General features: G+C 41.9%; 3 protein-coding genes across 10 annotated transcripts in view; 1 reads left to right on the plus strand and 2 right to left on the minus strand.

Annotated features, from left to right (window-relative positions):
- The window catches only part of SAMD15 (sterile alpha motif domain containing 15), a 63,469-nt gene extending 62,157 nt beyond the window's left edge, over positions 1–1,312 (plus strand). The window contains exon 3 of the mRNA XM_035261164.3: positions 980–1,312. Within this exon, the coding sequence (XP_035117055.2) occupies positions 980–1,177 (198 nt within the window). The 3' untranslated portion in view covers positions 1,178–1,312. The remainder of the gene's footprint in view (positions 1–979) is intronic.
- NOXRED1 (NADP dependent oxidoreductase domain containing 1) overlaps positions 1–2,660 on the minus strand; it is a 45,126-nt gene extending 42,466 nt beyond the window's left edge. For both annotated transcript variants that reach the window (XR_004730037.3, XM_035261175.3), the window contains exon 1: positions 2,521–2,660. Coding sequence is in view for 1 of the 2 variants with exons in the window: in XM_035261175.3 (XP_035117066.1) it covers positions 2,521–2,527 (7 nt within the window). In the remaining variant the exon portion in view is untranslated. The remainder of the gene's footprint in view (positions 1–2,520) is intronic.
- Positions 2,661–2,757: 97 nt separating this feature from the next.
- The window catches only part of VIPAS39 (VPS33B interacting protein, apical-basolateral polarity regulator, spe-39 homolog), a 32,625-nt gene continuing 21,171 nt past the window's right edge, over positions 2,758–14,211 (minus strand). For all 7 annotated transcript variants that reach the window (XM_035261170.3, XM_035261172.3, XM_035261167.3 and 4 more), the window contains 8 exons: positions 13,071–13,146; positions 12,496–12,630; positions 11,498–11,539; positions 11,078–11,167; positions 6,029–6,115; positions 5,347–5,436; positions 4,717–4,821; positions 2,758–3,707 (listed from right to left, as the gene is read on the minus strand). In XM_035261170.3, coding sequence (XP_035117061.1) covers positions 3,687–3,707; positions 4,717–4,821; positions 5,347–5,436; positions 6,029–6,115; positions 11,078–11,167; positions 11,498–11,539; positions 12,496–12,630; positions 13,071–13,146 — 646 coding nt within the window. In that variant the 3' untranslated portion in view covers positions 2,758–3,686. The remainder of the gene's footprint in view (positions 3,708–4,716; positions 4,822–5,346; positions 5,437–6,028; positions 6,116–11,077; positions 11,168–11,497; positions 11,540–12,495; positions 12,631–13,070; positions 13,147–14,211) is intronic.

The following is a 14,211-nucleotide window of genomic DNA, read 5'->3' on the forward strand; positions in this document are numbered from 1 at the left end:
TCTCTGCACTTGAAAGGAGGGGCATGGAAGTTCTCATCAAACCTAAGAAACACTTCCTTACACCAAAACCGTCAGTAGGTCATCCTAATGTTGCCAAGTAATACTTCCTGCTCCAAAGGAAAAAGAAGCTCCAAACCTCCCAGATTAGCATGACCAATGCAGCATATGCATTGTACAGAGACATGAATTCTAGGCCCATCCTTTACTTACACATTCTCAAAAGTGGGGATTCAGTTGTTACTGTTTTGTATTATGTCACCTTGCTAGGCTGAACTGCAATTTCCAGAATTCCATTCTCTATGTTTCTGGTTAAGATGGACCACTGGAGTTTTTTTTTTTTTTTTTGAGAGAGAGAGTCTTGTTCTGTCACCAGGCTGAAGTGCAGTGGCACTATCTCACCTCACTGCAATCTGCCTCCCAGGTTCAAATGATTCTCCTGCCTCATCCTCCCAAGTAGCTGGGACTACAGGCGGGTATCACCACACCCAACTATTTATTTTTAGTAGAGATAAGGTTTTACCATATTGGCCAGAATGGTCTTGATCTCTTGCCCTTGTGATCCACCTGCCTTGACCTCCCAGTGCTGGGATTACAGGTGTTAGCCACCACGCCCGGCCACCGAAGACATTTTTGTGCAAGATCACAAGGGTGGAAATGAACAGCAATCAGCCTGTATTTCAGTGTGCTTAATGGGGGAAGTATTTTCATAGTTCACACATGTAGTTTATCTGCTGGGTACCCTGCTGGTGTGGGGCAACAGTTGGGCCTGTAACTGCTACATCTTCCCTGGTTCCTCCTTCAGTTGTCCTGGGCTGGGTGTTTTTCAGTTCCATGACAAAGGCCACTAACTTTTCCTGCGGGGCACACCCACTTCATCAAGGTTGGAGGCTGTGAAAACTGACATGGGTTCCAGTCCTTTCTCATGGGTTCTAGCTTGTCCCTGCTCACTTACTTTATAACGATTTTCCCTTCTTCACAGCCTTCCCTATGGATTTCAAGCTCTACCACTGGACATGAAGACAACTACCTGAGACAGACCATCCAGCTGCCATACTTGAGTAGAAGTACTCAAACAGAAAAGACAGGTTCTACTCCTCAGTCTCAGTACTTCTCATCCAATTTCTCTTTTTTGAGGCGCAGTCTCACTCTGTCGCCAGGCTGGAGTGCAATGGCGTGATGTCAGCTCACTGCAACCTCCACCTCCTGGGGCTCAAGCCATTGCTTCAGCCTCCCAAATAGCTGGGATTACAGGCATCTGTCGCCATGCCCAGCTAATTTTTGCATTTTTAGTAGAGATGGGGTTTCACCATGTTGGCCAGGATGATCTCAATCTCCTGACTTTGTGATCCACCCACCTCAGCCTCCCAAAGTGCTGGGATTACAGGCGTGAGCCACCATGCCCAGCCTCATCCAATTTCCGTAAGGAGTTAGAGAAAGGTCAAATTTCCCTAACAAAATTGCGTATATAGATTAGATAATGCATATATATGCTTAGTGGCTCTGCCTCTCTAAATGAACCCTAACCAATATATTAGTTAATAAAGTAATCACTGTTAGTTTCAAGATGAACCAATAACTTTAGTACAATCTAGCAAATTAAACTTTTGTTTCTTCAATAGCAAGAAGGGTGATCAAGAAAGGAAGTAAATATGAGGTTACCTAGAATTACAAAGTAGAGAAGCAAAAGATGGAGTCCGAGCCCCTTAAAGCAGAGTTTCTCAACACTGGCATTACTAACATTTGGGCAGGATAATTCCTTGTTGTGGGGCTGTCCCGTGCATTGTAGGATGCTTAGCAGCATCCCTGACCTCTACCCACTGTATGCCAGTAGCACTCCCAGTGTGGCAACAAAAAGCAACTTCGAACATTGCCAAATGTCTCTTGAGGGGCAAAACTGCCTCTAGTTGAGAACCATATTGCCTTAAAACATGGTATGTGCCTTTGTAGGAGCATCTTCTCTTTTCCTTCTGACTTCACCCATGCCACAGACACAGGAGCACAGAACTCTACAAAACGTTAGCTGGACTTAATGCCTACAGTTCCAGCTAAGCTACTCAGGAAGCTAAAGCAGGAGGACTGCTTAAGCCTGGGATGTCAAGGCTACAGTGAACCATGATGGTGTCACTGCACTCCAGCCCAAGTGATGGAGCAAAACCGTCTATTTAAAAAAATAGGCCAGGTGTGGTGGTTCACGCCTGTATTCCCAGCACTTTGGGAGGCCAAGGTGGGCAGATCACTTGAGGTCAGGAGTTTGAGACCAGCCTGGCCAATATGGTGAAACCCCATCTCTAGTAAAAATATAAAAATTAGCTGGGTGTGGTGGCAGGTGCCTGTAATCCCAGCTACCGTGGAGGCTGAGGCAGGAGCATCACCTGAACCTGGGAGGCAGAGGTTGCAGTGAGCCGAGATCACACCATTGCACTCCAACCTGGGTGACACAGTGAGATTCCATCTCAAAAACAAACAAACTCTACAAAATTTTAGATTATCTAATGAGTACAGAGAAAGAAATGGACTCACCCAGCATCACATAACTAGTTAGCGGCAGAGCTGAAAAAATCAGGTCTTGTGTCTCCCAGCACTGAGCTCTTTCTGTTAACCACACAGCCCTGCTTTGCCATAGCACTGTTACTCTATAACGTGACACGTGCTGACAGGCTGCTGAATGCAGTCACGGAGAACACTTGTAATGATCCTAAGATTCTGAGCAATTATTTCATCATTCTGCACTAAACCACCAGGAGTGGGAGAGAAGGCACCAAGGAACAAATACCTTTATTAGGAGTCTAGGCATGTTGGAAAAACCCAGTTCAGTCACAGAGAAGTGAGGCAAATATTGGTACAGAGGAAGAATCCAAGTGTGAAAATAAAACCTTCATCTAAATATCCTAACAGAAATGCTACTGAGTTTAGCCCGGGTGAAACTTCTGAAAGCTCCTGGTGAAATGAGATTTTTGCATAGAGAGCTCTCCAGCACTGCTGCATCTGAGCTTCATATAAAGTTACAGGTCTGGGCTAGAAGTAGAGGAAGAGTAGAGGGGAGGTCTCATCACCCAAGCAAAGTCATCTGTGTTCAAGTGAGAGAAGAGCCTTAGGTTTTTGGACAGAGTAAACTGGGGCAGCAGAGGGAAAATGGCTGAAGAAACACAATGTCTAGGCCATGTGTGGCACAATGTGGGGGTGTCTGTGCAGTCTGATGTGAGTGCATTTCCAGCAGGTCTTGGGAAACACTGGCATTCCTTCCTGCGGCCATTTTGGTTCCATTCTGACTTCATTCAGAGCAGAACTGCCAATGTCCAGCACCAAGTCCTGGATCATAACTAGCTGAGTTCATTGGAGTGGCCACCCTATGACACCTGCACCTCTTCCTTTCTGGAGCAGTCACTTTTCTCAGACCAAGTGAGATCTCACCCAGTAGGGGCCCAATCTAGAAATCACTCCCACCTTCATATGAGCACCAGGTGGAGAGAATCATTCTCATGAGCCAAAGCTTTAGATGTCAATCCTCAGATGATGTTTCTTGGACAGAAGATCAGTCTGACGTTATCTGTGTCAAGAGTAGCTGGCACTGCCTGTTGATAATGGGCCCAAGAGATGTGATGCTGTAACTCTCCCAAAGAAGAGCTCTCTATTTTCACGGGCAGAAGAGGAAGAAATGAGGCCGGTTTCAGGGTAATTGATGCCACTTAATTCTTCCATCGAATTTGCTGTGGAAAGAGGAAACAATGAAGGTGAGTGATCAGTTTTCACTTTTCCCTACAGCAAGGCAGAGAAAATGCAATAAAACAAGGCTTATAGCTAGATAATATAAGGAAAAGAAAAAGTAAAATCAGATCGGGAGGTGGGGGAGGTTGAGAAATTTTTAAAAATATGTGGGGGAAAAAAAATGAAAAAAAAATTTTAAAATGTGGGGGAGTTCATGTATTCAAAGATGCATTAAACACTTATTTTGTATTGTACAAACCTAATTTTGGTCATTTGACCCTAAGTTAGGTCCCAGAATACCTAATAGGGAACTAAGTTTCATATGCTCTGCTCCCCAGAGAGCTAACATCTATTTCACCCACTTCTTATTTTCAATAGCTAGGTCCCATCCATCTCCATGAGACCATACAGTTTGGATATTCTGAATCTGTAACATGTTTTCATACTTTCAACATTTAGTTTATCCTACCTGTTAGGTAGGGGAAATATTTGCAAATTCATGAGGGAAGGTCTAGAAAGCTACCCATTAAACTTTTTTTCTTTGAGATGGAGTTTCACTCTTGTTGCCCAGGCTGGAATGCAATGGCATGATCTTGGCTCACTGCAAACCTCTGCCTCCTGGATTCAAACAATTCTCCTGCCTCAGCCTCCCGAGTAGCTGGGATTACAGGCATATGCCACCACGCCCAGCTAATTTAACAATTATCAGAGCATAAGGTTTAACAATTATCAGATCATTACAGTTAAGTCTTAGCCTGAGACCCCCAGATTACCCCCTATCATACCACATCTCAGGAGTAATTTCTGCTATTCATTTTTTCTTCTTTTATGTGTGTGTGTAATTTCTGCTATTCAAAGCAGTGCTTATGACATTGTGGCCACAGGAGAGACTTACATCCATGTGGCTTAGCCAACTGCAATCCTTCCAGGCCTTGAGAACATACACTTGGTACTATTTTGTGAACTGTTTGTCTCCTGAGCCTGCTGGAGGGATAAACTGTAGCTGCTCACCGAGCTGCTGAGAAGAGCGTCAATCTTTTCCTCCTCTGCTGATCCTTTATCTACCTTACTCCGGTATGCTAGCAACTGTTGACGATCCTTCAGGTCTCGGTAGGTCTGTGTACCAAAACAAACAATACAAACTCCAATCAGCTTTCTGTACAAGGGTTCTTTCTGCCCAGGATGGCCTCAAACTCTTGGGTTCGAGCAATCCTCTCTCCTCAGGCTCCTGAGTAGCTGTGCTTACAGGTTGTGTGCCACTGTGCCCAAATGAGGGCTTATTTCTTTTTGTCATGATCTTTGACTCAAGGCTCAAGGAGAGGCTAAGAGGCTAAAGTGGGATGACAGTGGGATCCAATGCCCACAGAACTCCACATTGGAGAGAAGACTACAGAGCTTATTTAGCTTGATTTAGTTCTATGAATTCTCCAAGTATGACAAGTTCATAAAAACACAGAGAAACCAGTCAGAGGGCTGGGAAAATAATACAAGAGTGCTAGTTTCCAAACAAACTCTTGCCAGATTATTCTGTCCATCCAGTCAAAATTGATGGGAGCACCTCAGGACCTTGGACAGGGAATATTTTAATCCCTCCTCTCCACTGAGGATCTAACTGAGGACTCTCATTTCTTGGAGACTCACATCAATGACGACATCATGGCACTTGAACTTAGTGGCTAAGTTCAACTTTGTGTCCACATCTTCCACCAGATTGACATACTCCTGTAATATCTGTGGGAAGAGGTACTTCTGATTAATGAATTCAAAGACCCATAAAGCACAGAGCTCTACAAGGTAGAAAAGTCCTGAAGAAGGCAAAGGAATTCAATATCTAATGTTCATAACCCCTGTCACCAACCACAGGACTAGTTCTGCCATGGGAATGAGGTAATGCTACACAGTACTTCAGTACTTCATGCTGCCTCAGTAAGCAGGAAAGAGAACATTTCTTCTGATCCTACAGTCAGATACACATGGCAGCAATGACAGTGCTCCAGATCTGATCCAGTGCTGTGCTCATTGTTCTCTGAGGTCCTTTCTCCATGAGTTCTCCTTTTCTATCATTTGAACACTACATCAATATTCTACTTAGGCGAACACAGTAGATGCTACTGATGGAGGACAGTTTGGAATTGTTTCTAAATTGGGAGAAGGGGAAAGAACTCCACTCCCTGGCCTTTTCTATCTTGAGGCCTACTCCAGCCATTGTGCTGCCTTTAAGGGAAAACAAGAGTAGACTGGGTCTCCCATCACTGACCAGGAAGAGGCTAAAAGTTAGGTCTCCTGGAATATCCTGTACCCAACTCTCTTTAGGAGCCATTACCTGCACAGGGGCATTGTTCTTGTGCAAAATTTCGACAACTCGATGGAAGCCAATGGGTGCTCTCTTCTTGGTATAACCCAGCCAGTTCTGAAAGAGGAAGAAGAGGTAGCAGCAGGTAAGCCAGACACACTAAACACATTCTATGTTTTATGATCAGACGAGAATAACATGGTGGGTGGGTGGGGGTGCTGAGGGATACAGAAATAATGAGAAATGAATTTTTCAGAAAAATCAAGGGATTTGAGAGAGTAGAAATGAATCAGGTTTGAAATAAGTTCTTAGATCTATAGAAACTAACACAGGGAAAAGTCTGTGAAATACTACTGAATGGGATGAGTAACTTACTATTTGTAGTATCAACTTATCAATGTAGAAAAGAATTCCATCTTCCCTATGTATAGACATTTATTTGCAAATTCATGAGGGAAGGTCTGGAAAGCTACCCATTAAACTTTTAACAGTGTTTGCCTTGAGAAAGGGGGTCAGATAGAAGTAGGCAGATAATAAAAAAGGAACTTCACTCTTTCTATACTTTAATACAAAGTTTGATTTTGACAACAGGCATATATTGCTTTGTTAGTTAATATAACTAATTAAATAATTAACAAATGGAAAAAAAAGAAAATTTTCAAACCCATAATGAAAAAATAGATATTTAAAACTTCAACCAATTCATATGGAACCACCAAAGATCCCAAATAGCCAAAGCAATCAATATTAAAGAAAAACAAAATGAAGGCCGAGTATAGTAGCTCACGCCTGTAATCCCAACACTTTGGGAGGCCAAGGTGGGTGGGTCACTTGAGGTCAGGAGTTCGAGACCAGTCTGGCCAACATGGTGAAACCCCAATTCTACTAAAAAACAAAAATTGGCCACGTGTGATGGCACATGCCTGTAGTCCCAGCTACTTCAGAGGCTGAGGTAGGAGAATCGCTGGAACCCTGGAGGCGGAGGTTGCAGTAAGCTGAGATTGCACCACTACACTCCAGCCTGGGGTGACAGAGCAAGACCCTGTCTTTAAAAAAAAAAAAAAGTAGGAGGCAACATGCTTCATTATTTCAAATTGTATTACAAAGTTATATATAGTAATCAAAACAGTATGGTGCTGGCATAAAAACAAACACATAGACCAGTGGAATAGAATAGAGAGCCTAGAAATAAACCCAAGCGTATATGGTCAGCTAATTTTCTTTTTTTTTTTTTGGAGATGGAGTTTCGCTCTTGTTACCCAGGCCGGAGTGCAATGGCGGGATCTCAGCTCACTGCAACCTCTGCCCCCTGGGTTCAGGCAATTCTCCTGCCTCAGCCTCCTGAGTAGCTGGGATTATAGGCACGTGCCACCGTGCCCAGCTAATTTTTTGTATTTTTAGTAGAGATGGGGTTTCACCATGTTGACCAGGATGGTCTCAATCTCCTGACCTCGTGATCCACCCGCCTCAGCCTCCCAAAGTGCTGGGATTACAGGCGTGAGCCACCGCACCCGGCGGTCAGCTAATTTTCAACAAGGGCACTCAAAGGATCCAATGGGGAAAAGACAGTCTCTTCAATAAGTGGTGCTGGGAAAACTGGATTTCCACATGCAAAGGAATGCAATTAGACCTGTATCTTACACCATACACAAAAATCAACTCAAAATGAATAAGAGGCCTAAGCCTAAGACCAGAAGCCATAAAACTCCTAGAAGACAACATGGGAAAAAGCTCCTTGACAATGGCCTTGGCAAATATTTTTTTGAATATCACACAAAAGGCTCAGGCTACAAAAGCAAAAATAAATAAATTGTACTACATCAAACTAAAAAGCTGCTACATGACAAAGGAAAGAAACTGAAAAGGCAGCCTATGGATTAGAAAAAAATATTTGTAAACCACATATCTGATAAGGGGTTAATATCTAAAACATATAAAAAACTCACACAACTCAATAGAATAAATAAAAATTACTAGATTTAAAAATGGGCAAAAGACCTGAATGGACATTTCTCCAAAGAAGACATTAAAATGGCCAAGAGGTATATGAAAAGGTGATCAATATCACTAATCATCAGTAAAATGCAAATCAAAACTATAATAGGATATCACCTCACACCTGTTAAGATGGCTGTTATAAAAAAGACAAATGGGCCGGGCGCAGTGGCTCACGCCTGTAATCCCAGCACTTTGGGAGGCCGAGGCAGGTGGATCACGAGGTCAACAGATCGAGACCATCCTGGTAAACATGCTGAAACCCTGTCTCTACTAAAAAAAAAATGCAAAACATTAGCTGGGCACAGTGGCGCGTGCCTGTAATCCCAGCTACTCGGGAGGCTGAGGCAGAAGAATTGCCTGAACCCAGGAGGTGGAGGTTGCAGTGAGCTGAGATCGCGCCATTGCACTCCAGCCTGGGTAACAAGAGTGAAACTCCGTCTCAAAAAAAAAAAAAAAAAAATGACAAATGATGTGTTAGCAAAGGTCTGGAAAAGGAAGTCTTCGTGGGTGGGAATGCAGATTGGTGCAGCCAATGTGGAAAACAGGCTGCAGTGAGCTATGAGTCATGCCACTGCACTTCAGCCTAGGTGACAGAGTGAGACCCTCTCTCAAAACAAACAAATTAAAAATAGAACTACCAGGCTCACATCTGTAATCCTAGCACTTTGGGAGGCCGAGGCGGGCAGATCATGAGGTCAGGAGTTTGAGACCAGCCTGGCCAACATGGTAAAACCCCGTCTCTACTAAAGATACAAAAAATTAGCCCAGTATGGTGGCGTGTGCCTGTAATCCTAGCTACTCAGAAGGCTGGGGCAGGAGAATCACTTGAACCCAGGAGGCAGAGGTTGCAGTGAGCCAAGATTGCGCTGTTGCACTCCAGCCTGGGTGACAGGGAGAGACTTTGTCTTAAAAAAGAAAAAAAAAATAGAACTACCTTATGACCCTCTTTTGGGAATATATGCAAAAGAAATGAAATCATCACCTCATAAAGAGACTTGCATTTCCACATTCATGGTAACACTGTTCATGAGATGTTAACTATTCATGAAATGTGACTATTATAAATTATTCCTGAGAATTTAAATGTCTATAACTTGGCCAGGCGCAGTGGCTCAAGCCTGTAATCCCAGCACTTTGGGAGGCCGAGGCAGGTGGATCACAAGGTCAAGAAATTGAGACCATCCTGGTCAACATGGTGAAACCCCATCTCTACTAAAAATACAAAAGATTAGCTGGGCATAGTGGTGCATGCCTGTAATCCCAGCTACTCAGGAGGCTGAGGCAGAAGAATTGCCTGAACCCAGGAGGCGGAGGCTGCAGTGAGCCAAGATCGCGCGATTGCACTCCAGCCTGGGTAACAAGAGCAAAATTCCATCTCAAAAAAAAAAAAAGTCTATAACATAGAAAAATAATAAACAAATAATTCCGTATCCCCTAAAAAATAGCCAAGATAAGGAAACAACTTAAGTGTTCACTGACAGACAAATGGATACAGAAACTATGGAACTATGGATATATATACACACACACTGGAATATTAGTCCGCTGTAGAGATCTAATTATAAGATGAGGACTATAGTGAATAATGCGGTATTATAATCAGAGTCTTGCTAAATGAGTTGATTTTAGCTGTTTTCTCCACAAAAAAATAATTTGAGATGACAGATATGTTAATTTGCTTCACTGTAGTAACCATTTTACTATCTACATGTATCTCATAACATCTTATTGTATAACTTAAATATATATAATATACAATAACATTTATCCTAAAAAAAGCAGAAAGATAACAAGTATTGGCAAGGGTGTAGAGAAAAGGGATCCCAGTACTCTGTTGCTGGTGGAAATGTAAATTAGTGCAGCCATCATGAAAAACAGTATGTGTTCTTCAAAAATGTTTAAGTAGAACGACTCTATGATTTAGCAATCCCACTATTGGGTATATAACCGAAGGAAATCAGCATCTCACAGAGACATCTACGCTCCCATGTTTACTGTGGCATTATTCACAAGAGTCAAGATATCGAACCAACCTAAGTGTCCACTGATGGATGAATGGATAAATAAATTGTGGCATATATATATACAATGGAATATATTCAGAACTTAAAAAACAAAGAGATCCTGACATGTGACAGCATGATGAAGCTGGAGGACATTATGCTAAGTAAAATAAGCCAGACACAGAAAGGAAAATAACCGCATGATCTCACTCATATGTAGGATCTAAAAAAGTCAAATACATAGAAAGTAGTTTCCAGAGAAGGGAAAATATAAGGTAAAGCATACAAAGTTGCGTAGTTATGCAGGATGAATAAATCTAGAAATCTAATGTACAGCATGAGGACTACAGTTAATAGTGTAGTGTGTACTGGAAATTTGCTAAGAGAGTGAATTTTAGGGGCTCCTACCACACTCACAAAAAAATGGCTAACAGTGAGATGATGGATGTTAACTGGCTTGACTATGTAATCACTTCACTATGTATATGTAGATCAAAACATTATGTTGTGCCTTAAACATACACAATAAAAATTAATTTTAAAAAAGGCAAATCGAACTGAAAAAAAAAGGCAAATAATAGACATGACTACCAAACTCAATGCAAGGTCTCTGATTGGATCCTAATGGAAAAAATACAGAAGCAAACCAAACCAGCTATAAAGAACTAATTTAAATATGGACCATGAATAAATATATGATATGATTGTACTAATGTTAATTTTTTAAAATAATATTGTGCTTATGAAGTATTACAGGAGAGGTGTTAGGATGTCTACCACTTACTTTCAAATGGTTCAGAAAAGAAAAACACATAGGTGTGGAAAAAGAGAAAGCATATATGGCAGTTTGTTAATAAATTAGTGATGTGGATAAAGACTATTATACTATCACAGTATATATTTGATTATTATGCTATATGAACTATAAAATTCATTCTTTAACTTTTCTTTAGGTTTGAAATTTTGGAAAATAAAAAGTTAGAGGAAAAATGTAAACCAGTAACTAGAACTTAGAACATGATATGACCCTTCTTTCTCCGAAGGCCTCAGCTGCAGTAAACAGTGCCAGGGTACACACCTTTGTGGTGAATAGGGCATCTACATCATTCCAGGCTCGAAGCTTGGCACGAGCAGCCAGGGCTGTCAGCACATACTGTTTGTCTGGGATCTGGAAAGCAGAGACCAAGAAAAATTATGGGGAAGTAGAAATGCACCATTGGAGGTGCTTGAGAATTTTAGAAAAGACAGATATTAAAGATTTCCTGATATTGACTTTGCCCCTTAAAATCATAAGTTTCTCAGTTCAAAAATTCCTTAATTCCCAAACCCCAGCACTGCTATAGGCCATTCAGTCTTCTCTCACTTTCCCAGGCTCATTCCTTTCTACCTTTGACCTTGAATATCAAAGGACTTACTGTACAGGGCTACAAAGCAACATCCACTCCTTGTAGTTACCCTGATAACTACTTTCACAAAACACTGACCAATTTATATCTACCTTAAATGTCTTCTTCAGATTGATAGGACTGCTGAATGTCCCCTGGGATGAAAGTGAAAAAGGAACTTTAGTTATATTGACTTTCCCATGTACCACCCAAGCTCTTTCCCAATACAGAGACTTTCTACGTCATACTGTTACCATTTAAACACAGAAATTAATTTCATGAAAAAGCTCCATTGGGAATAGTCAGATACCACTATTACGCTGGCTTATCAGGAACTCAATTAATAATTATGGTGCTTTTTTCCACTTTCTGCTAATCCAAGTAAGGGAAAAATGTCTACCTGTGATCATGGAATCCAAACTTCTTTGAAAAATTTAGAAAGTAAAAAGAGTGGCTGGGCGCAGTGGCTCACACCTGTAATCCCAGCACTTTGGAAGGCTGAGGTGGGTGGATCACTAGGTCAGGAGTTTGCGACCAGCCTGGCCAACAGAGTAAAACCCTGTCTCTACTAAAAATACAAAAAAAAAAAAAAAAAAAAAAATTAGCCAGGTATGGTGGTGCATGCCTGTAATCCTAGCTACTCAGGAGGCTAAGGCAGGAGAATTGCTTGAACCCAGGAAGCAGAGGTTGCAGTGAGCTGAGATCACACCACTGCATTCCAGCCTGGGTGACAGAGTGAGACTCTTGTCTCAGAAAAAAAAAAAGAAAAAGGAATATCCACAACTACTTGCCACTCTGCTGCCCTTCTCCACACCTTGCTAATCCATTTGAAATCATGGACCTTTGAACAGAGACTTCTGCAGGAAACAGCACCAGGGACAGAACTAGCTATGCTAGCATGACAGCTCACTTGAAGCCACAAACCTTAATAACCTCTTTTCCCTCCTGGCCAGATGAACTCTCTTACCCACGGTGAGGGCCAGGAAAACTTCCAGGTATATTTCTGAGAACTACAGGTGCCCATTATTAATAAAGTACATAAAAGTACTGGATTTAAACTGTTCTTTTTGTACAATGAGAGTTTGTGGAATCTTCCATATTTTGCCTGTACCTCAGCCTCCGTGTAGTGATAGAAGCAGGAGTAGAAAAGTGTTGTCACTAGTGGCATGTTGAGGATGGAAGCTTTGCGGGGGTGCTTCCGGAAGATCTCAGTCTGTCCTGCTGATTCCAGATGGCGATCATTTGCCTGTGGTGGAGTGAACCAAGTAAAATCAAACAAACAATGTCCATGGAGTAGAGGCAGGAGAAAAATCTTTTAATACTACAGCAGTGTGTTTCCCACCCTACGAATGAAACAAAGAGAAGAAAAAGAAATTGCCTAGGATATCCCCAGGGTAGTTTAAAATCCAAAAAATAATCATGGATCCAAGTTAGACGGAAACAAATAAAACTGGTGATGACATGGGAGATTGGATGAAGAAGAAATACTTCCAGGTTAACAGCTGGTAAGAGGAAAAAGGACCCTAAGAGCAGTGGAGGAAGGGGCTGTTGTGTAGAGGGAGAAAATGAAAGGCTTTCAGAAACCAACAATAAATGACCCACGTGCAAAGCATAGAAATCTCCTAGATTCTGAATGGCACTGAGCCTGGGCACTGAAGCAGAAGATGCAGAGATGAGGAGTCTAACCTCAATAATGATCTGACGTTCCAGGAGCGTGTAATGGTCCTGTATGTGTGCAGAATCTTCTGCTGAAAATGGCAAACTGGTAGAGTGCCAGAGGTTAGTACCTTTCTCTGTTCAAAAAAGGAAACCAACCCAACTAAACCAAATCACCAGCATAAGAGGCTCATGGTGCCTCACAAGTCTGATCTCAGTTTACCTTTAGAGATTCCTTTAAAGGAAGAAAGACATAGCATGTGAATTTCATATTAAAGGTTTTGCCAATTCAAGAGGAATCCTGAAAGTCCAAAAAATACTTGTAGTCACTCATAATTTTGCTGATAAATGAATTAGAATCTTCTGATTTGGGGAGTTGGAATATTTGGTGAATGAGTCACAAAGCTAATCAGCGAGTATAAGCAACTGCCCATTATCCACATCCCAGTAAATTTCTGTGGCTTGTGCTTAACTTTACTAAGGGGACACTTAGATTTGTTAGCCACTTTTTTACTGCAGAGTGAAAAAGGTAAATTAAATTACATGGCATGGTGGTAGGTTTACAGATTGGCAAATATCACAAAGGTCAAGGGTCTCATCTTCAACAGTGCACGTTTTTATACATGAAGATGCTGAGGGATAGCATCTTGCCAAAAAGTCATGTGTTCAGTCAAAGGGGAAGGCCAGGAATAGAAGCCAGATTTTAAATGTCCAGTTCACAGGTCTATCCTTCAGAAAGTGTGGGCTGGGCGCAGTGGCTCAAGCCTGTAATCCCAGCACTTTGGGAGGCTGAGGCAGGCAAATAGCGAGGTCAGGACATCAAGACTATCCCGACCAACATGGTGAAACCCCATCTCTACTAAATATTAAACACAAAATTTAGCTGGGTGTGGTGGCATCCACCTGTAATCCCAGCTACTTGGGAGGCTGAGGCAGGAGAGTTGCTTGAACCCAGGAAGTGGAGATTGCAGTGAGCCAGGGTCGCACCACTGCACTCCAGTCTGGTGACAGAAAAAAAAGGAAAGAAAGTGCTGCATTATTCCCCACACTCCACTCACTCCAGGAAGAATTCTGAGATTTAATTATACTATTCTAGATAAGTTTGAGCCACAGTGAATTTTTAGAAGAGATAAAGAAAGATGTTATAAATTCCAATTACTTCACTATTTTA

The sequence above is a fragment of the Callithrix jacchus genome, chromosome 8 (genome assembly GCF_049354715.1).
Source record: "Callithrix jacchus isolate 240 chromosome 8, calJac240_pri, whole genome shotgun sequence".
NCBI classification, from domain to species: domain Eukaryota; kingdom Metazoa; phylum Chordata; class Mammalia; order Primates; family Cebidae; genus Callithrix; species Callithrix jacchus.